General features: G+C 34.6%; 1 protein-coding gene across 1 annotated transcript in view; it reads right to left on the reverse strand.

Annotated features, from left to right (window-relative positions):
* Window positions 1–22631, reverse strand: part of CDH9 (cadherin 9) — a 141906-nt gene that overhangs the window by 87703 nt on the left and 31572 nt on the right. Inside the window, exon 2 of the mRNA XM_004738086.3 lies at window positions 6943–7226. Within this exon, the coding sequence (XP_004738143.1) occupies window positions 6943–7170 (228 nt within the window). The 5' untranslated portion in view covers window positions 7171–7226. The remainder of the gene's footprint in view (window positions 1–6942; window positions 7227–22631) is intronic.

The raw sequence follows: 22631 nt of genomic DNA on the forward strand, positions 1-22631 counted from the left end.
CAGGTTCATTTTATTTACTCTTATTTTTAGGACTCCACCTGATGTCCCACATTGTAGGTGGTCAGTTTTTAAAATTAATTGAATAATAATACATAGGTCTAAAATCCACATTAATATAGTCATAACTTTACAAATAAATATCCAGCTTACTAATAATGTCCCATGTTGGCATATTTTGGAAGATACGTGTTATCAATTTTCTGAAATACAGTTGAATAGTGCATACCCAGAGCTTTAAAATGGTATCTTTGACTCTTGGAATTCCACTTCCAGTTAACAAAGTGATCTAGTAAGCATAATTTAAAATACACTAAAAATTATCAGTTACCAAATTATCGTCACCAAAGGGTACGTGTGTGTAAAACTATTCTATATAGAAATTTCAGAAAAGATATAAAATTAATTTAATCAAAAACTGTATATATATGAAACCATATGGCTAACATTGAAATTTTAACAATGTGCAGAAACACAGAATTAACTGAGAAAGACAAAGTAAAATATATAGAAGTAATGTAAAATCTACAGTATTAATATATGTAACAAGAAAATAAACAAAAATGTAATTTTAATCTTATCTTCGTAGTGTGATTATAATTAATCTTTGATATGTTTTACATTAATTTTTTGTTTTATGGACCTAGTTCATTGTAAGGAGCACAAATTACTTGTGTAATAATAATAATAATAATAATAATAGTAATAATAGATGATGTTTGTGCTTAAATATCTTTTCACAATCCTCCCTCTAGACCATCCTGGAGGTGCTATTACTTCTTTCTAAGTTTCTTCCTTTTACTTATGTTTTTCTTTTTGAAACACTGATGGATATACAAGGGTAGATGTGATCTTCTACAAGTATTAAAGTAGAGCAAGAGAATGTTGAAATATTAGAAATAGTTCAAAAGCATTGAAATTGGTGGGAGGTATCAGGAAAAAAATCACACATATATTTGGCAATCTTACTAATAGATATTTTCTGCCATACTCTAATATTTTTTGAATGGTTTAACAGTTGCTATATTCCAGAAAAAAAATTTTACTTAAATTTTAAATATAAACTTTTCTAGAAGTAGTTACAGTTCCTTAATCAAAGTCAGAATTTATTTAATCTTATCTTTTATTTTTTTTTAAAGATTTTATTTATTTATTTGATAGACAGAGATCACAAGTAGGCAGAGAAGCAGGCAGAGAGAGAGGAGGAAGCAGGCTCCCTGCTGAGCAGAGAGCCCGAAGTGGGGCTTATCCCAGGACCCTGAGATCATGACCTGAGCTGAAGGCAGAGGCCTTAACCCACTGAGCCACCTAGGCACCCCTTATCTTTTAATTCTTAATTCCTGTTTAAAATTATCTATATTAAGGACATAGAGATTTTTTTGAAGTAAAAGGGATTCTCAAGTTTGTGCTGTTTGAGGGCATAGAGTAAAATAGGAGGATCTTGGGTTGCAATTAGGAGCCCCAAGTATAACGGCAATACGGGAAAGAAATTGACCTTGGTGCAACATGTATCAGGAAAGTGGGATTTTTTATTTTTTTAACTTTCTCTGCTCTTTTAGTGTTTTGTAGTGTCAATACCTCAGGACCCAAAGTAATAAATGGCCAATAGAGATATATTGAGAGGAACTGAATATTAATTTTGAGTAAATAAATACATTAAGGCAAACATTTTGGGTAAGAAAAAGTGAAATCCAACACAGATTCAGAGCCCCAAATTCACAGATTCTAGATGGCAAAATATTAGACCAAAATAATTAAAATTATGCCTTGAATAAGTTGAGAGGTAGTATAACTTTGACGGGAAATTCTAGCTGGGGAGAATGACAGTGGGCATTTGGTATGAGGACTCACTTGAGGTAGGACTGAAAGCAAGGAGAAGAGATGAAATTATGAAAAAGAGCTTAGATACTCTCCGAAAAAGGTCTGTGACCCTGATAAATTAGAAGTCAAGCATATGGAAGAGAAAAGATTTTCCTTTGCCCAGAGCTAAAACCACAGTTGTAGGGACGATATCCAGTGTTGGGGATTCTACTTAAGTGAATTTGGGTTATTTTTCTATAGATAGGTTGACCTGGAGATTGGCATCATGCAAGAGACACTACATCAAAAACTAATGATGTACTGTATGGTGACTCACATAACATGAAAGAAAGAAAGAAACAAACAAAGAGTGTGTTGTATGTTTTTAAGAATTGCAAAATAATGAAGTCAACTAAAAAGTCCACTTAGTGCGCTAACACAGTGGCTCAGTGAAGTGGTGATAGAGTGCTAGCAGCGAGGAAATTGGCAGCCAGAATTAAATGACAGCACTCTATTTGAAAAGCAAAGTTTTAGAGAGCTCAGTGTGAAATAAGCCTTTGTAGACTGTCCAGAAAACCTAGACTTAATGCTTAGTATTTTTCTCATGTGTTTTTAGCTTTAAACAACTAACCTAGAAAGAGCATTTTTGGGATACAATGTGCCCATAAATCTGAAACAGCTACCACAAGTATTGCAGCCCAACTAAAGCTTTGTAATTTATTTAGATTCTGAAAAACACTGTAATATACTATAAAAATTTATCAAACATCCTTCAGGAACTTTGAGACTTTAATTCTGTTTCTGTAAACATCAGCCTGCCATTTTCTGAAAGCCTAAGAGAACACTGCCTGTCCAACAACATTATTTTATGTATGCTTTGGAGAAATATCAATATTTAGTGCATATGTCAATAACCGTAAGTACAAAAGAGAGGTTCATCACTCAGTCTGTTAGAAATCAGACTCCTATCTGCTCTCCTGTTGGTACCTGTGTTTCCCTTTGTTTTAGTTAACTCCTAAATCAGTTGTACCCAGTTGTAACCAAGATCTTGATAAATGTTAAAAGTCCTCTTCCATTCTAGGATTCTGTAATTACACTCTTGATGTTTTCAGCTCTGGAACAGTAAAAGTTTTTGAATTAACACTATTAAAAATGTAGAGCTAACTCTATAAAAAATATATTGTATTTGAATGGTGCCTAGTTATAGACAGTTCCACGGCATGATGTTGATTTCTCTGAGCAAAGCTAATGCCTTGAATTGAAATGTAATGGTCAATTAAGCTGATATTTCAAATTATTTTATGAATGCTAATGTTTTCCTTTAAAAGGAATAAACATTATATCTGTAAGTTTGGTATCTCTCTGCATGATAAATGTGCTTTAATAACTAGATATCCAATATCAATTCTCCATAATAGGCATATGATCAGTTAATTATTAATCCATGACAACTCAGGATTGTCCTGAGAACAATTTCTCAGGATCTAGATCTAATGTGTAAGAAATCAAATGTATATGAAGTTTCTCTAACAGAATGGTAGGAGCCTTTGCTATGCTTCTTATTAAATTTATTTAAATTCTTCTCTTGAGCAGTATTACTCTTTTGGCTAAGTAATTCAGTCACATGTCTCTATTCAAATCACAGGGAAACTACATGGCAATTGTCATAACTTTGTAGTCCTCTTAAGTAAGAACCAAGAAGTTCCCTCATTACAAAAAACAGAATTAATAAATCTCTGATAGCTTCCATCAACAACGAGCAACCAAACTTCAGACTGCATTATTGTGGAAAACCCAAGTTACTCACAATTTATTTTCTTAATTTTAAATCCAGTATAGTTAAAATACAAAAATTACTCTTAATTTCAACATGCCTCAATTTTCTGTCCTGTATTGCAAAAGTCTGAAATGACATACAGAAATATTCCCTAGTTTTTCTTATAAAAATATCATTGTTATTCATTTTGTTGCTTCTCCAGTCCATCCTGACACCAAAGCAAACTGAGCATTCCATACTTGTGATACATCGAAAATAAGTACAAAAACTTTCAATAGGACTCACTTTCCTTGCTGTATGTAAAAACAACTCAGCATGGAATTCTGGGCCTTTTACAGTAGTGATCTAACTTCATCGTGTTAGGCTAGTCTCTGTGTGTGTGTGTGTTTGTGTGTTTGCATGTGTGTTTCACATGCACACCTGCCATATGCAATCTCACCTCCTTGGATTTATCCACATGCAAATTTGATTAAATTTATACTAGCTGCTCTTGCCCTCAAATGCAGTTGCATCCATAATCCTAGAATACATCAGAATTTTGGAGTTAAAGAAATCTCAGTGACAATTTAACCTAACAAGAATTTGAGGTTTGGAAAGTTTAATTAACTTCTAAAGTTCTGCACAGTTACTGAATGGCATAATCAAGACTGACCCTTGTAAATTTTGTGTTTCAGTGCACGCACAAGTATATTTTATTAAATTTTGCTGCTACTACTTTATTATTTGTTTTAAAACTCCTTCCTTTAAATTTAGAATCAAACCCTAAATTTTACATCCAAGGATTATATATCCTTCCAACTTTATACAATTTTATATCACCTATAAATTAAAAGAAGTCTTAAAATTGTCTGCAATACCAACCTTCTGTAAAACTAAGAAAAAATATGAAAATCTCTTTACATCAGAAGCTACATATTCTCTTTGAATCATGGTGCATGGTAAATATGGTAGGTATTTACATCACATGAAGGTAGCCAATGTTGTGGGTCCTTGAAGATGAGGGAAACAGAGTAGCGTGGTCAAAAAGAAAATAATTTGTTTGGCGTTCAAAAAGTTAAATCCTCCAGAGAACTCATATGTTTGACCAAGTTGAGGGCAAAGGCCTAGTTAGTTTCTGTATATGCAAATGAATAATGAGGTCAGAAACTAAAAGAACAGGTTAGGAGAGTTCATAGACCCTTAACAACTTAATGAATCCTAGGAGGTCCTTGGAAGCCTACTTTTATCTGAACTAACTATCTGGTGCATGGCAAATCTAAGACAAGGCCCTGATACAAAATAGAGAAAACCTGTTTTTTTTTTTTTTTTTTTTTTTTCAAAAAGAAGTGTATGCGTTTTATTTGTTGAAGTTTCTCTTTCATATATACATGTTTCTTTCCAAGTATAATTTGAAAATAGTTGACACAGTTTGGGATTGACTATCTTCATTTCACAAAAATTCTGATTATTATAATGGTGTTGCACTTTTGGTTCATAATCTGGTTGTCAAGGATAGCAGGCACAGAAATCTGACACCTTAATTTGTCCATGGATTTAAAAAAAAAAAGGTTATTTTCCAAAGACAAGTGATAAAATATTTTATGAAGACTAATTAAATAAAACTATGCACGCATTTAGTAACTATTTTTGACAGATTATTGAACTAATTAAAAATAAGCAGGATGGTACAAAAAGATCCAAAGCTTAGTGTATATTTTTAAATGTCAGTGCAATAATGGTGTCTGTTAATCAATGCACACTCAATTTTTAGAAAGAAGCATTTTTGTTGATAGCTAAAAGTAAATGCCTGCAGTAGAGCCTTGATCGCCTTGTGACTGAGTATCTCTCTTTATCCGTGGCTGTTCTTCTGCATCTGTGAATCTCCAAGGATAAAACCCTCTATGCGAGACCTCATGAACTGGATGTGTCCTTTATACACTGCCTTAGAAAAAGAATCGCAAGGCAATTTCAAGTCCTTAGACACAAACATTTGTCAGTTGAACTTGAAATATCCTGATGTTAGTTATTAACTATAGTGTGGAAAGTGATGTTAAATGAGGAGTGCAGGGGGATGCCCTATGACTAACCTGAGGAGAAATAAGAGGGAAAAAGGAATCAGCAAGTGAACTCTGTGGGGCAAAATGAATATGACCTATGGAACCAGGGGAGACAGATATCAAAAGAAGAGGAAATAATAGGCTTCCAATAAAAAGCTATGTTTGAAAAAATACTGTCACACACACAAAATGAAAAATTAAATCAAGATTTTGGCAATTTCACAGAATAAATGTATTTCTGGCTTAAAAGGAAGAGCCATGACTTTGTGATATCAGGTACTTTTTATATTTTTATTTTTGGCCTGTTCTATCTTCTCTGCCTTGTGTTGACAATACGTCAAAAAATACTCAGACCATCCCAATCACTTCTAGCATCATGTACAAAGAATCAAGAAAACAATATATATGATTTCTGGGCAGTGTTAGCACTCATCACTGTTTATTTCGTTTTATTCTTAGAATGTGAAAATATCTGAGCATTAGTTAGGCACGTATGTGGGACAATGAAGTGAACAAGGAATTGTCCTGTATACAGAATGGTATGAGTGAAACTGGTAAGGCGAAGATGGATAAGAGAAAATTCTGGACACTGGCAAGATCATGCCCTCTATTTTGGGACAGAGAAGAAGCAGGAAGACAAATATTGTGAATGTGTTTTCTCAAAGTTGAATATAAGGGAGAGTTACGTCTTCTCTATCGCCATTTGTTCCAGACTGCTAATGAGCTCCTGTTGCTGCTACTAGGACGGCTCATCCCAAAGGTATTGCCTTCTTTCTACTTCTGTTTTCCTTCTTCTCCTTGAGTTCTTTGGTCTGGCTTACAGGCAGGAAGTAGTTCAGTTCGACTGAGACTAAGAAACAGACCATCTAGATAGAAGTATTTGTACTTACTCTCATACACTGCTTACTATTCAACTTAAGATAAATTGTTCATTAGTAGGGACCAATATAATTTTTGACTATATTTTTGTGGTTTTTTGCCTTAACATAGCACACTAAGTTATTATTTTACATGATGTTAAATTTCGAAGAAAGCTTTTAAAATCTTCTAAATGCACACACATAAAATTAAGTCATATGTAGCCGATTAATAATGAATCAAGTCCACAGGTGATGTTTTATGTTGAGGCTCACTATGGATACTGACTTGCACTTACCTACCTGAATAAATCACCTTCCCCATTCTACCCTGCTATGAACATTTGCAATATTATGCCTTCTGAACATCGTAATTAGTCAGATACTTTGAAATAATCATTGTTTTAAACAATCAGCACAGGAAGTTGCTATAAAACCGACTACATTGCTACCATTTTTTAATTTCTTTTCTTACCTTGCCAACATATTGTGTATCTGTACCTGTGTACTCTTCCAACAAGAAGAACTGATTCCACATCCAGCCACGCTTGGTGCGATGTAATATTTTACCATCATCTTTTGTCAGATCCACTACCCTTTTGCTTGGTAAATCACTGTTAGCTTTTTCTTGTAGTGGGATAGCATCAACTATGTGCGACATATAGGTCCAGATGAATAGTGATAGGCAGTAGTAAGTCCTCATTATAAACAGCTTCAGCAGGATATCAAATTCAGTATATTGTCTGATGCCCCTGAGGACTAGAGGAAGAAAAGTGGTTTATCATGTTGTATTTCATTTTCACATAACCTGTAAACTATAAAACTTTTCTAAATGTTACTAAAATTTTAGAAATAATATGTTAGATATACATTATTTTTCCATGTTACATCAGTGAGCTATCATTAAAACCTCATGTATCACCTGGCTATGTAAGGACACCTGTGTAGCACAAGTAAACAGGAAATTAACAGCTGACTTTAACATCACATATATTGCAGCATATACTGAGAAGATATTTGTAATTTAAAATACTAAATGTTTGAAAAAAATTAAGCCCTATGGTATACTAAAGATTATACTGAGTTTTCCTAAAGTCTTTAAGACCAATAAAAGTAGTGTATTTATTAATATATACATATATATATATGTGCTTATATATTTTAAATAACACTGTTTTCTGCACACAATTTGTCAACTTCTATAATGTGTTTCTTCTCCTCCTCTTCCTCCTCCTCCTATTTCTCCTCTTCCTCTTCTTCCTCTTCCTTGTTCTTCTGTAACATAATAAGATGTTCCCTCAAGACAAATTAAATTATACCAAATGTACTTAGGATTGTGTCTTGCAATACCTAGCACCATACTATGTCAATCCTTTATAACTGATAGCTATATTTATTTTTACAATCAGTTGAGTAAGTTACTCAAATTTAATTGGATTCTGAAGAAAGCATGCTCTAAATGGAAACATATTACCTGATAATTAAAAATAACAACACATATTTATTTCCTAAAATAATAGGAAAAATGAGCACACAAAATTGATATGGTAATATTAGATATGAGGTCTCAGCTATGGGGTAATTTGATCTGGAATTTTTAGTAAGTTGATTCTTCTTGAAGTAAAAAAAAAAATAGTTCATTTGGTATTTCAAAATTAATTTTATTTATTAGAAAATTGGTTTTTGTGAAACATTTCATTTAGAAGATATAAAATTATAGTAATGCTGCTGCTGGTAATGCCTTTGGTAAGCAATTGAAACCCATCAAACTAGTATAGGCAAAAGAAGAATTCATTAGGTTATCAAATCAAATTAAGTGTGGAAAGGGAGGAAGGAAAGGAGCAAAGAAGCAACTGGGCCTTTGTGCTCCTGAAAACAAGAATTAAGGGTTTAGGTACTTTAGTACTATTCTCTCTAGCTCATTCCTCTCTCCTCTCTTGCTTTCAACTAAGCTTCCCCAACCTGGTCAATAGAGGAATATATAAAATTCAGATTTAACATCTTCCAATCCAGAAAACAACGGATAGTATTATCTAAGTAGAGTCTGAAATATTCTGGGAATGGACTCTAATTTACCTGGCTTGGGCCAGATGCCTAACACTGGACCTTACATCTCTGGAGTCGGTTGTTGTTATCGAGGTGTAAAGGTCAAACACATGCCTCTAGCCTGGTTTCATCCTTTATTGTCTGTGAGATTTGGGGATATTTACTCAGTCTCAACTACATCTTCCAATAAAAGAGAATAATTGATATCTGACTCACAAGGTATTGTTATTAAATTTATTTAGAACTTCAGTCAATACAAAGTAATAGTTATTTGTATCACAAGGACTTTATTTTATTTATACAACAGCATATACCTACAAGGAAACTGAAGTGTGAAGTATCTAAGTAATTTAACAAATGCACAGATACTAAGTACTGGAACAAATTTTTAGACACACAGCCTTAAATAGTATGTTTTACAAAAGATAAGCTATGTAAACAAGTTAGTATAGTGCTAGGATACAAATTTTGAACATGTTAATGTCATCATCATCATCAACCATGGTTGCTTCTATTATAACCATATGTGTGTGTGTGTGTGTGTGTGTGTGCGCGCATGTGTGTATTTGTATATGTAAACGTATATCAGATAGGGAATGATGATTGGCAGATAATAGTATGGATATTTGCTATGGTCCAGGGCTATGGGCTCTGTCCAGCACATATGTACTCTAATTCCCATATCTGTTGTTGTTGTTGTTGTTTTAATCTTAACAAAATACATGTGTATGGTCACAAATCCACATGATTTGACATAAGAGAAATGAAAATCACATCACTTTTTGACTCTGAAATCTCAGGTGATGGTACTTATCTTTTAGCAAGACTTTATGTGGCTATTCATAATACTATAAACTGCAGGAAATTGGTAAATTTAACCACAGCAGATGTAAAGCTCTGAAATAAATATCAGAAAACTATAATCAGAAAGTGTCTGGAAAAAGTGCAATAGCAAAGTACCCTCTAGTGGCCACTAGCTCAGAACATGCCCTGCATTTCAGTGTTGGTGCTGTGGGAAACGAGCAGCCAGAGAATCTCAAGAACAGCTGGTGTCTCACTTTGATAAAATACAACAAATTCCTTAGCTGACCACACTGGTCACTTGTTTCTTCCCCACCGGGAGGTCTCTTTTGACCATCATCCTTACTGATCTCTCTTGCAAAAGAAATTGGAGAGCATTTTTCATTTCCTGGGTCTGTTCTAACTCTGATGCCCATTTTGGGTAGAATAGAAGCCTTTAAGCAGAGAAACCCAGTTGTATTAGATGAAGCCAGAGACTTAGGCAGAAGCCAGGATTCTGTCGGTCTTTGTAAGCTGGAGTAGAAAATCTGCACTCATTTCAGTGCAATGGAAATCAGTTGGAAAATTGTAACACAGAATGTTTAGAAAAGATCAGCTTCACTGAAGAATGGACAAGAGTTGGAGAGCAGGCAAGAAATCTGGTTAAGGAGGGGGATCAGTTAGTCTATCTGTCTAGTCAAGAAAGTGATGGCAATGACATATGGAGAAATGGTTTGTGGTGGACACTGTTGCTATTGTCAGGTTCTCTTTCATTCTTTAATATGCACACACACCCATGCACGCACACTACATGCACTACAATTTCTGCATGCTTTTGCCTCTAATGACCTGCACCTGCAATTCTCTTTGGAAGACTTCCCTTGGCTATTGGAACCACTTTGCTCACATGCACCCTGAGGGATCCCTAAAGTGCCTGCAAGTTTACAGTCACCTCCCATGAAATCCCAAGCCATTGTCTAACAGGTGCAGAAGTATGGAAATTCACACTTTATATTTACATCCCATAGTTCCCCTACAAGAATTATTCTGAGGCTGGAACTTCAAAATGACACCCTGTTTGGATTCTTCTTTCTGTATTGCTTTCTCATGCTCCCTCTCATTTGCTTACCTGGAAGCAATTTATTAACCAATCACTTGCATCCAAGTCCTCGCCTCAGGATCCACTTCTTACTTAGGTCTCAAGACCCATGATGTGAATATAAACCACATATTGACATATCAAGAAGAGTAGATACTACCTTCTCATATATTAATTATGGAAGGTGCCAAAAAAGACTAATAACTTTTAGATTATTAGTTTGTGAATGGAGTCGATTATTGTGCCATTTTGGGGAGTGTTGTTTATAGCAGGGAAAAGATCTATTAGAAAAACAAAGAACTATGTTTTTTTGTCTTATTTGTGGTCACTTTTATTCTGCTACTATTAATAGCATTTCTGCATATAAATCATAGGAAGCAAAATTATTCACTGTGCTATTAATCTAATTTAATGCAATTTGTATATTTATGGCAACTATTTAAAATGGGTTCTTCTATAATCCCTCATATTATGATAAGGAAACTGAGGCAAAGAGAGGTGAAATGACTTTCCCAAGTTTATGTAAGTAGAGACAGAAGCATTGAGAATTAAATCCAGGTATGCCCTTGCATTGAGCTCCACAGCTGGCAACGAACATTTATTTTAACTTGCATTCTGTGTTTTAGTAACTATTCTGAGTCTTTTTTTTCAAGCACTGTGTATTTAAGTCCCATCACAGAAATGCTATGAGGAAGGTATGAAAACATTAGACAGAGGAGTAAACTGAGGCTTTGCTTGTTGAAGTAACCTGTTAATACCACAAGGTGGTAGGCACCTGTGGGGAAGATGGAAGGCATCCAGAATTTGGATTCTGTTGGACTGATGTCAATAATCCTGATATTAATTGCACTGCTCCTAAGTAATGTTGCTCTGTATGTGCCCACCAGCGCCTCCTTCACATACTTTAAGCGCTTGCCCAATTCAGGGTCTTTATTTACAATCTGACCTAGAACGACCTTACCTGGTTCATCTAGAGCCATCCCCACATCATTATTTTCAGTCTCTCTGTCATATTCTGTTCAACTTTTTCAAAAATAGCTTACCCTATTTCGGTTTCTATTGATTTCTTTCATCCTATCCATTTATTTACTATATATTGTCTACCATGATTTTAAAGATGTCTTTCATTTAGTGGATTATATGTTTATTGACTGTTTCCTCTAGTAAGAGTGTAACTTGTATGGTGGTGGGATATTTTGTATATCACTGTGTTCTGCATAAAATAGTTATTGATACATAGTATGTACTTCATATGTATTTATAAAATTAATTGACTCATGCTTAAATAGATAATCCTCAGCTTAAGTCTGAGATCACAAATTAGATTGACTTGAAAGTCCATTGCATAAACAAGCTAATAGAGATATGGAAGGAATTGAACTGGGGGGAAATGTGCCTGTGAAAGAACTCTAGTGGGTTTTTCCCTAACAAATGAACTACAATCCATATTTCCAGTGAAATAGGAGTAATATGTGTAAAAATGTGCATTACGTGAGATTAAGTATGAGCTTCAGTATAGGGTTGGTATAAATTATAGATTGTTTGAACTTGAATCCCTTTCAGTAAATATATTCTTTATTTTCCTCATAATTCTTTCACATTTAGGAAATATTAGTATACCCCTCCTGTGGCCAATGTAACACCCGTACATTCCTCTGCTCTTAGACAAAAGTACACATTATAAAATGTTTTTATTGCGTTTTGTTTTAAAGTTAGCAAGCTCTTATCTCATGGGATTTATTAAAAGTTCTTCCCATCCTTTATTCATTCAATAGCAACAAACTGATTACTAAATTTTCTATGCTTAATTATCTCTATCAACCTTAAATGTTCTGCATTTTAATCATATTTTTGTTGATAAATAAATACCATCAGATGCATTATAAAGTACAGTATTTTAAATTTGCTTTAATTTTGGTTTTGTAATCAGGGAATTCACTTGAATCTTGTTAACTTTAAAAACTGAAAATTGTTTATTATTAGTCCCTTGTCCCCATAATTATATTTCAATTGCATTTGAGAAAAATGGCTCTTGGCTATTTGTGAATCAAAAAAAGTGCATTGTTGTAATTAAGTAGGATGTTCAGCATAGAAAATCCATGTCTAAATTTAAATTATATCACTATTTCTTATCCCTGTAGTGTAAACTCAGATAAACTATTGTAAAAATTTCCATCTTTTTTTTTTTTAGGCAGTTTCTCAGATGAAATGTATATATAATACAAGTGTATATGATTAATTTTAGTATCTTATACTATTTGTAATCAACAAAGTACTTCCAAATCAACTTGTTTATCTTTTTAAAAAATGTGGATATAGTCATGCAATTTAAATCTTTTTCTGAATAAGATATATGAGGATTGGAGAGGTGAAGAAAGCTGTTTTGACTACCAATTATTTTGTGACTTAAGCAAAAGTGATATTCATGTTTTTTGATTCATCCCAACATACTATGTGGGCTCTTTATATCAGTTGGAGAGACGAGTCTGACAGCTCAGTTAGGTAAATGACACACATATAATAAGAACAAATTCTGTAATGTGAATAGACATTAAAATTACGAGTCTTACATAATTAAGAAATTATTTAGGGATATATGTTTTAACATATCTGTTTTTCATAGTAATTGATGATTCTTGCATTTATTATATAAACATATGTGTGCATACATGTGAATATATATATAGCTGATTATTAGTTTGCTGTGTATATTCAATAGGTATTAGAGGTCTCTCAAATCATTTATGGATTTTTTTCAGCAATCTCACTTTCAATTATTGTCGCATTGCAATTTGTGATTTTACCCTTGCCTCAATAAATGTTATACAATGATCTCAAGAAAAACAGACATTGTTGGAAGAAACATGAGCTGCTACCTCTGTGTAAGGATTTCTGAATAGTTAGCGTCAGTAAACTCTCAGCTTTTAGTATTTAGTTTTAGGTCAGTAGAAAACTGGCAAGATAAACTGGTATCAGAAGAGAAGCTCTTGAGTCAGGTTTCCCAGTGTCCTATCAAAAGAACAATAGTAAAACTGTACATAGTATAATGACATATATGAAATATACAGAGTTATATAATATAAAGACATGTAAACAACCTATTTCCAGAATCTGAGAAAAATAATCACAATCTGTAAGGATAGTGAAGCTAGACAGGAAAATAAATAATGATTGATGACTCTCTGATACATAAAAAAGTCCATCGACTTCCAATGAAAAATAAATAGACAAAAAAGTTTTTCCCAGTATTGGTACCCCGAATCAGGGGATCAAAAGAATTAAAACTTCGCTAAGCATGATACTGAAACAAGATGGGATTGGGAGGGAGACAAACCATAAGTGACTCTTAATCTCACAAAACAAACTGAGGGTTGCCGGGGGCAGGGGGTTTGGGAGAAGGGGGTGGGATTATGGACATTGGGGAGGGTATGTGTTTTGGTGAGTGCTGTGAAGTGTGTAAACCTGGTGATTCACAGACCTGTACCCCTGGGGATAAAAATATATGTTTATCAAAAATAAAAAATTAAAAAAAAATAAAAAATAAAAAATAAAAAAAAAAGAATTAAAACTTTTGTATAATCTTCTACAAAGATACCACCTTTGGAGTTTGCCCCAATATTATTGTATCTATTCAAAATATGCACGCCCTATAATATAACAGGACTGAGGAGGAAAGGAGACAATGTTGGGGTACTATTTTGTATATCAATTTGGAGATATGCCTTACAAGTGTAGCATTTTGGTTATGTCAGAGAAGGACGAATTGACTTTAAAGTAAGAGCTGTCCGTATTCAGGACTTAAAAATATTGACTAATGAGGTTTTCGTGGTGTAGGGGGGCAGGTAGGATTTGAGAGTATCATAAACAAATAGTGGCATTTTTAGTCAATGTGTTCTTAGATACTAGAAACTAGATGAAAAATTTAAAAGTTGGTTTGGGAAAACGACATAATATACTGCATGAAATTGGGTTATAATAAAGCCTCTGGGAACACGCACCATCCTATCACACAAGCACATGCTGTGTGCTTACCTTCCCCTGAAGGTAAACACACACACACACACACACACACACACACAGAAAAACAAAACAAAACAAAAAACACCTCACAGAGCACAAGAGTGAGTCCATGAAAATGGAGGAAGGCAGATGCAGAGAGGGCTCTAAGTGAGGAAGAGCGGTTAAGCTAGTGTAGATGGAAGAACGCTAGAATCCCAACACCTCTCACCATCAGGTGAACCTCTTAAATAACTGACAAAAGGAGAAAAAAAGACAACAAATTTTACGGGGATTGAGTGAATAACATTGATAAATAAGAACTATTCTTAAAGCTAGTGACAAAATAGTGGACTTTAAATATAAGTATTTAAAAAGGAATCATGGACATGTATCCATTCATTTTCTAAACAAATTGATAAAAAAATCACGCCCACTGCAAAGACTGTTCTAGGCACTGAGGACATAGCAATGAATTAAACAACGTGCTTTACCTTGTAGAAATCGTAGTGGAAGACAAATTATCATCAACAACAAACTGGCAGATAATTTCAAAACTTATTATAAATTTACATAGATCAGGAGAGCGTGGTTTTGGCAAAAGGACAGACATGTACATCGACTGAATAGAATGGAGAGTACAGAATTTGATCCACAAAAAATTAGTGAAAAAATATTTGTAACAGGGCAAAGGCAGTTTAGTGGAGAAAAGATACTTTCTCAATAAATTTTGCAGGAACAGCTGGATGTCCACATGCAAATACTTTTAAATGAATCTAGATACAAAACGTGTCGCTTACACACAGATTAATTCAAAATGGTTTTAATTCAAAAACTGATGTGGATGTGGAAAAAACAGGAACTTGCCTTCATTGCTAGTGGGAATGTACTGTGATCCAAGCAGGCTAAAACACTATTTGGAAGTCTTTTACAAAGCCAAACGTAGCAGGTGTATAACTAATTGCCTGAAAAATAATGTCCATACAAAAACTCACATTAAGGGGCGCCTGGGTGGCTCAGTGTGTTAAGCCGCTGCCTTCGGCTCAGGTCATGATCTCAGGGTCCTGGGATCGAGTCCCGCATCGGGCTCTCTGCTCAGCAGGGAGCCTGCTTCCTCCTCTCTCTCTCTGCCTGCCTCTCTGCCTGCTTGTGATTTCTCTCTGTCAAATAAATAAATAAAATCTTAAAAAAAAAAAAAACTCACATTAATGCCTATAAAGATTTTTATTCAAAATCTCCAAAAACGGGGGGCGGGGTAGGAGGGTGGAGGTTAGTACGTTGTAGTGTCAGCCCTGACAGTTGGGTTTCCTTTTTTTCTCTCTCTCCTTTTTTTAACTTCTGTAATGAAATTGTGTGACTCTCCACTCCAACTATGGTTATCTCAAATAAACACATCGCCAGTCACATAACTAGAAAAAGAACAAGATTCCCCCTTACCCTCCTCTGAGGATCCTTTGTTTTAGAGATGATGTTTGATTTAGGTAACTGATCATTTAGGTTGCTTGTGTTTCTCTTCACCAGTGTTAAATTCCCGATCTTACGTTTTAAAATCACCAGTAAATGGTGAACCTCAGAAACCCTGCGCTCTCACCGTCAACCACAGTAAATGCAGAATCTCAGTCTCCTCACCCCCCACCCAGCTCTGTTCTTGTTCCTCCCCATCCACCTTTACCTCCTCCCCAGAACCTCATTGATGCCCCAGGTGCTCTTTGTGCATTCCTTGTGCATTCCAGCAGCTGTGACTACAAACCCCCGAAGTCTCCAGATGGTTATTGCTGAAGGGCCTTTTAATCTAAGAATCATAAGACCTGGTCAGTTTACGATATTGGTTATGGATAGGTTGAGAGTGGTATAAAATATAGGTGAATGGATAAACAAATTGTGGTATATTCACTTAATAGAATATTATCAGAGATAAAATGAACTATCAAGTATCCAAAAATTAATAATAACTTAAATAAATAGTGCTAAGCAGGAGAATCCAGCCTGAAAAGGTTACATACACATTGATCCAAACTACACATATGATATTTTGGAATAAGCAAAGCTATAAAGACAGTAAAAAGATCAGTGGCTCCCAATGGTTTGAGTTGAGGGTAGGTAGGGGTATAGGGATAAACTGGTGAACAAAGAGGAACTTTTGAGCAGTGAATTCTATGTGATATTATGCACTTGTCAAAACCCACACATCTTCACAACACAGAGTGAACAATCGTGTATGCAAATAAGAAGAAATCACTTTGGAGTTGGGAGCTGGAGGAATGGAGCTCCAAGAAGGAATGCAAACTGTGACAAGGGAATCTAACTTACTACAGTTGTTTGAAACAACTGCACTGAGGGAGGGGGAAGAAAATGTGCTGACTTGCATAACTCTGGAAGTGAGTAGAATCTCTAAGGCTAAATGGAAAGGAATTGCACATACGCACTGCATTCTAGCTCATAAAGTTGTGTCTCCAGAGCATATAGGTGAACAATTGTCATACTGCTATACATGGACACACTGAAACTGAACAATTAAGTCAATGATGACAGACATTGGGAGTCCGGTTTCTTACTGTTGTTATGGGAATTTATAGATAAACAAAGGGAGGAGAACAGTACAATTCATGTGGCGATGGATTAGAGTTGGAGACATTGACGAAAACTCATATACTCTGATATATTTATGGGTGGCTATATATTTAAGTAATTATAGGCATGTGCATATATACAAGTTAGTATGTACACGTATTTATTCTTTGTTCTAACAGCTGAGATGGCCTAGCAGCAGTGCTGCCCAGTACCAATAAACTCATCTGGCATCCAGAGCTTGTTTCTAATATAATTTTCCAACTAAAGGAACCAAGGCTTCTTGAAGGAAATAGCTGATTTTAGGACTAGAGGACTACACCATGAGCCAGGAGCATATCGTAAGGCCAGAAGGTAAAGGAGTGCTTAACAAACACACGAGCACACACATTACATTGACAGGAATATGTCAAGGGCTCACAGAACAAAAAAACTCTCAATGACCAAAACTGGATTAATTTGAGCAAGAAACTAAAGTATTGCATTATAATTGCATGGGTTATAAGAATATCCACTAATTCAGGTTGATATAAATAAATGATTCAATCAATACATAATTGAGGAAGAGAACACAAATCTCCCTTAGGTATAAATTCCAAACAATTTATATAGAAACTGCCCTCAAGCAAGAAGATCCTATATTCCTACTTCATAAATGTATGATGAACATAGTAACTTCTTTCCAAAGAGGATAGCATAAAAATTGGAGGCAAAAGTATTTATTTATTTATTATTATTATTTTTAATTTTTTTCAGTTTAGAAACCTGAAAAATCCTCTCTGCCAGGTGATCAAAGTCAGTATCAACAACATTAAATCATGCTGATAGTAAGTTTCTTTGATATGGTATCATGAAAGTGGGATTTTGCCTCCATAGTCTCCTCCAAGCCAAACACAGGCTGATCAGAGAAGAACATCAGAAAGATTCCAATAGAGGGGCACCCAACAAAAATACCTGGCCAGCACTCCCCAAATCTATCTAGGTCATTAAAAGAAAGAGAAGTCAAAAAAAAAAAAAGAAGTCTTAGGAACTGTCTTTGCCAAGAGAAGCCTCAAACAACATGACTACATAATGAAATGTGGTATCCTGGATGGAATTCTGAAACAGAAATATTATTAGATACAAACAAAGGACATCTGAATAAACTATAGACTTCAGTTACTAACAATATATCAAAATAGAGTCATTAATTATAAAAAAAAGGATTATGCTAATATATGTTAATAATAAATGAAACTAAGTAAAGCGTATATTGGAACACAATGTTATGTTCTTGATTTTTCTGTGTTCATAGCAATGTCCACAGTAGCCAAAATGTGAATCTAAATGTATTCTAAAAAAACAAAAAACAAAAAACAAATAAACCCAAAAAACACTATTTAAGAAAAATAAAGTGAGTTTAATGGGTAGAGAGGATAAATTATGTGTGCTGGGAGAGGTACTGTTATTTTTGATAATATGGTCAAAGAGCAGGAGTCTTGATTATGGTGATATTTGAGCAGAAAGCTGAAGGGACTTAAGGAGGGTTATAAGGATTTCAGTGGGAACAGTGTCCCGAGAAAGGGTCTAACAAAATGCAGACACTTAGCACTGAAGGGGTGGGGGAGGGAAGCATGTTCATGCTAGAAGCTTTCAAGTCATAGAAAGGACTAAGTGTATCTACAGTTGAGTAAACAGGGGGATAGTCACAGATGACAAGCTTTGAGAGGCAGTAGACTTCTAGAATCTTACAAGGCATGATAAGGAGTTTTAACTTCAATAACATTGAAATCACATGAGGGTTTGTGGCAGAGGAGAATCCTGAGATAACTTAATGTTGAATGGGTAACTGAATGGCATGTGAAAAATGGACTTTACGAGGCAAGAAAGGAGACAGAGAAAATGGTGAGATGATCATTCTCACTGGGATGGAATTAATGAAAATGGAAGAGGTAGGAATGAGTCCAAGGATTTGGCTGGAACATCAGGTTAGAGCTGCCATTTGCTCATGAGAGGCGTTGGAGAAATTCAGGTTGTGTGTGGCAGTAGGGAAACTAGGCTTTGATTTCAAACACGCCTTATTCAGTATCCAAGTGGAGATAACCCATACGCATTTGGACATTCAAGTCTGGAATTTAAGGACTTGTCAGGACTGACAGAATATTGAGTTTCATCAGTATACTCCATGGTTATTAAAGAGATGAGAGTGTTAATTTTGTACTTCCACATGAAGTACAAAAATAAGAATACGGGCTTGGGGTGCCCGGCTGGCTCAGTTAGCCTTGATCTCCTGTTGTGAGCTTGAGTCCCACAGTGAGTGTAGAGATTACTTTAAAGTAAAAAAAAAAAAAAAAAAAAAAAAAAAAAAAAAAAAATCTAAAAAAAAAAAAGGAAGAAAATAGGAATAGTTTCAGTTTCAGTGGAAAATAAGAAAATACAGATTTTATAATTAAAGTTAAAATATAACCCTTATAATTAAGGTTGAAGGTTACATGATGTAATAGTTGACAATGAAAGCTGCAACACTGAAAAAAACAAAAACAAGGATAGTATGCAGTGCTGTTAAGGGTTAGCAGGATGGGCATAGTTCTTGGTATGAAAAAAGATTATTATTATTGATGAGAGTTAAAATGCATAAAATTTTGTTGAAAGTAATTTGTCAATAAACATCAAAGCCTTAAAATGGTTTACAGTGTTTGACTAAGTAATTCAAATTCTAGGAAAGTTTCTTATTTTAAAAGAGAGATTGGGGTACAAGCATGTATATCTAAATATTATATATTATTAGATGTACTGGAAATTTTATGTCTGTGCCTTCAGATCCACTCTCAGTTCTTACTTTGCTCAGTACAACAGGAGATAAATTTATAGGAGCTACATAAGTGGGCTCACTGATCCTTGTTTGAATTTAGCCAGTGTGAATGAGGCACGGGCAGGAGATGGAGGGCAGGAGGAAGGATGTAGGTTCCTCCACAGTGCACCCCAAAGAGCTGGTGGCTTTTCTCTACAATGAGCCAAGGCTCCTTTCAGATAGCTGGGGTTCTGTTAGAAGAACCACTACTCTTCTCTGAAGTAGTGTCAGGAAGTAGGTTCCTCCACAGTGCACCCCAAAGAGCTGGGCTTTTCTCTAAAATGAGCCACAGCTCCTTTCAGATAGCTGGGGTTCTGTTAGAAGAACCAGTACTCTCTCTGAAGTAGTGTCTATCCAGCACCATGTTCCTTTAGGGCTGGGAGGGATAACAGGTATATGCTAATGTGAATTCCTGCTATGGCACTATCCCTAATCAGTTCCTTTAACCCCGCTCACACCCTCTATTAAACCTTTCCCAATCACTGAGTGTGTCATCTGTTTCCTGAAAACATCTTGACAGAAACATTGGAGAAAAGTTGGAAATGAGCTAAATGTCTTAAAGTAGGGGAAAGATAACTAAATCGTGCAACTTGATGTAATATGTAATGACATCATGAAGTTATCAGAAAAATCTACATACTAATTCCTTCACCAAATATACACAAAATGCCTAGCTTCTGGACATTTTTTTAGGTGAAAAGAATAGCAGATTCCTTGAGGAGTTTACATTCTAGGAATATGGTCTATACATATGTAACAAGAGTTATTTGTGACACACCTCTGAAGAGATCACTGACAATAGAAGCATTTTTTCTCCCTCTCTATCTATGAGTCTCTTTCTGTTGGGTTTTGTTGTTGTTGCTGCTGTTTTTTTTTTTTCCCTTAAATTCCACATAGAAGTGATATCACACATTTTTCTTTCTCTTCTTATTTATTTCATTTCACTTAGTGTAACAACCTCTAGGTACATCCATGTTGTCACAAATGGCAAGATATAATTTTTTATGGCTTAATGTTTGACTATATATGATATATATATGTACATACATATATATATGTATGCATGTCACATATATATCTCATATATTGAATTTATTTAATAATAGTTAATCTACTGGAAAAATGAAAGAAAACCTTAAATTTATATCTCAAATTTTTAATTGGTAGAGAAAGGTGTAAGTGAATTTCTTGCCTGTGGTTTCATGTCAGCTTCCAGTGATAGAAATGAACATCACAGTCTGTCAGGTGTAAGTTAATGAGTGTTTCACATGCCATCAGCCTACACTAAGTATTTCTCATTTAAGAAAGAGTGCGTAGTACTAAAAAGTGTCCATATTTAAAACTGTATTTGATTTGACAGAGCTTCCTTCCTGAGTTAGGTCCAGAACCAATAGTTCGGACAAAACTGTTGGCCAGCTTATGTCTTAGAATGGGGAGAGGAAAAATGGGGACCAAGTGATTGGTGGGAGGATGTGCTCGGCAGTACTGAGGAGAGAAAGGGGAATTAAATAGCTCTGGAATAGCAAATTATAACACAAATATCCAAACATTTATAATAATTTCCACAGTGGAGATACAGGTAAGTTAATATCTTAAATATTTACTATCTTTAATTTTTTAATTAAATATTTTAAATATTTTAAATGTTCAACAAAGTATTATGGATTTTAAAAAGGAATTTCAGTTTTTTGTTTCATGAACACTTTGTCAGTCTGACAAAATAATGTTTTTAAAGCATGAATTAAGATACAGGATATAAGTATTAAAAAGGGAATCAATTTTATTAAAATATAGCTATCAAATTATTTTTAAAAACTGATTTTGGTAAAATAATACATATGCTTCTTAACTAATGCAATAAATAACAAAACCCAGCAGCAGATCTGATTAGTCCTGTATTGTCAAAGAAAAAACTGAACATACAAGGTACTTAGTATGATCTTTAATTTCTGCTGATGATAAAGTCACAGGACCTCTAATACTTCTATGTATTGATATTCATAAATATAACTGAGAGAGATGCTAAATTTCAGCTGGAGACTAGTACAAATACTGATGTAATATTTTTCAGCTTAAATATTTAACTTCTATGTTAAGATTGCTTAGGACTAGTTTCAAAATCAAAGGGACTTAAATTTGGAAAAATAGGTAATTTTACAATGACATTATAGATGTAGGCAAAAGAGTGGAATGAACAGTAAACCCAGAGGGAGGACATATGGATTAATATTCTGAGTTTGTCACTCTCTTAATGAGCTTAGGCAAGTTTACGTTTTATTTTCATTATATCTGGAATGGGAATCATAGGCTTACCTTATAAGGAGATAAAATAATTAAAACCATGAGTATAGAAAGAACCTGAAATATAATAGATTCATAATATATAATTATAGTCTTCCCTTCCTTTGGACTGAAACTATCGATTAGGTCATTAAATAATTATATTCTATTAATGTGCAGTAAAACAGTATGCATTTGCTTAGGAAACTATAAATGAGCTTTTAGAGGGTCATTGTAAACTATTACATTAAGCTTTTTAAAGGTAAAAGTGCATCCATAGTTTAAGTGTTACTCTGAATTCTGTGGTAGACACTATTGGGTTCTACATAGATTCCATGCACCAAGCCAATGTACTCACTAGACAGCTATTGTTGGGTTTAGCTGTTAACTGCTTATAGCTAACCTCTTCTAAGAACTTTTCTGAACTGGTGAGAACCATCAAACTAAGCTCACCACAATGATCAGTGACAATGAGGTACTAATAGTCAGATCCTTCACCTCAAGGTGGGTCAACTCTCTATTCCCTTTTATGCCTGGAACCTTCTCTCTGTGGATCAGGCAAGGC

The sequence above is a fragment of the Mustela putorius genome, unplaced genomic scaffold, assembly GCF_011764305.1.
Source record: "Mustela putorius furo isolate JIRA1106 unplaced genomic scaffold, ASM1176430v1.1 tig00000407_pilon_pilon_pilon, whole genome shotgun sequence".
NCBI classification, from domain to species: Eukaryota; Metazoa; Chordata; class Mammalia; order Carnivora; family Mustelidae; genus Mustela; species Mustela putorius.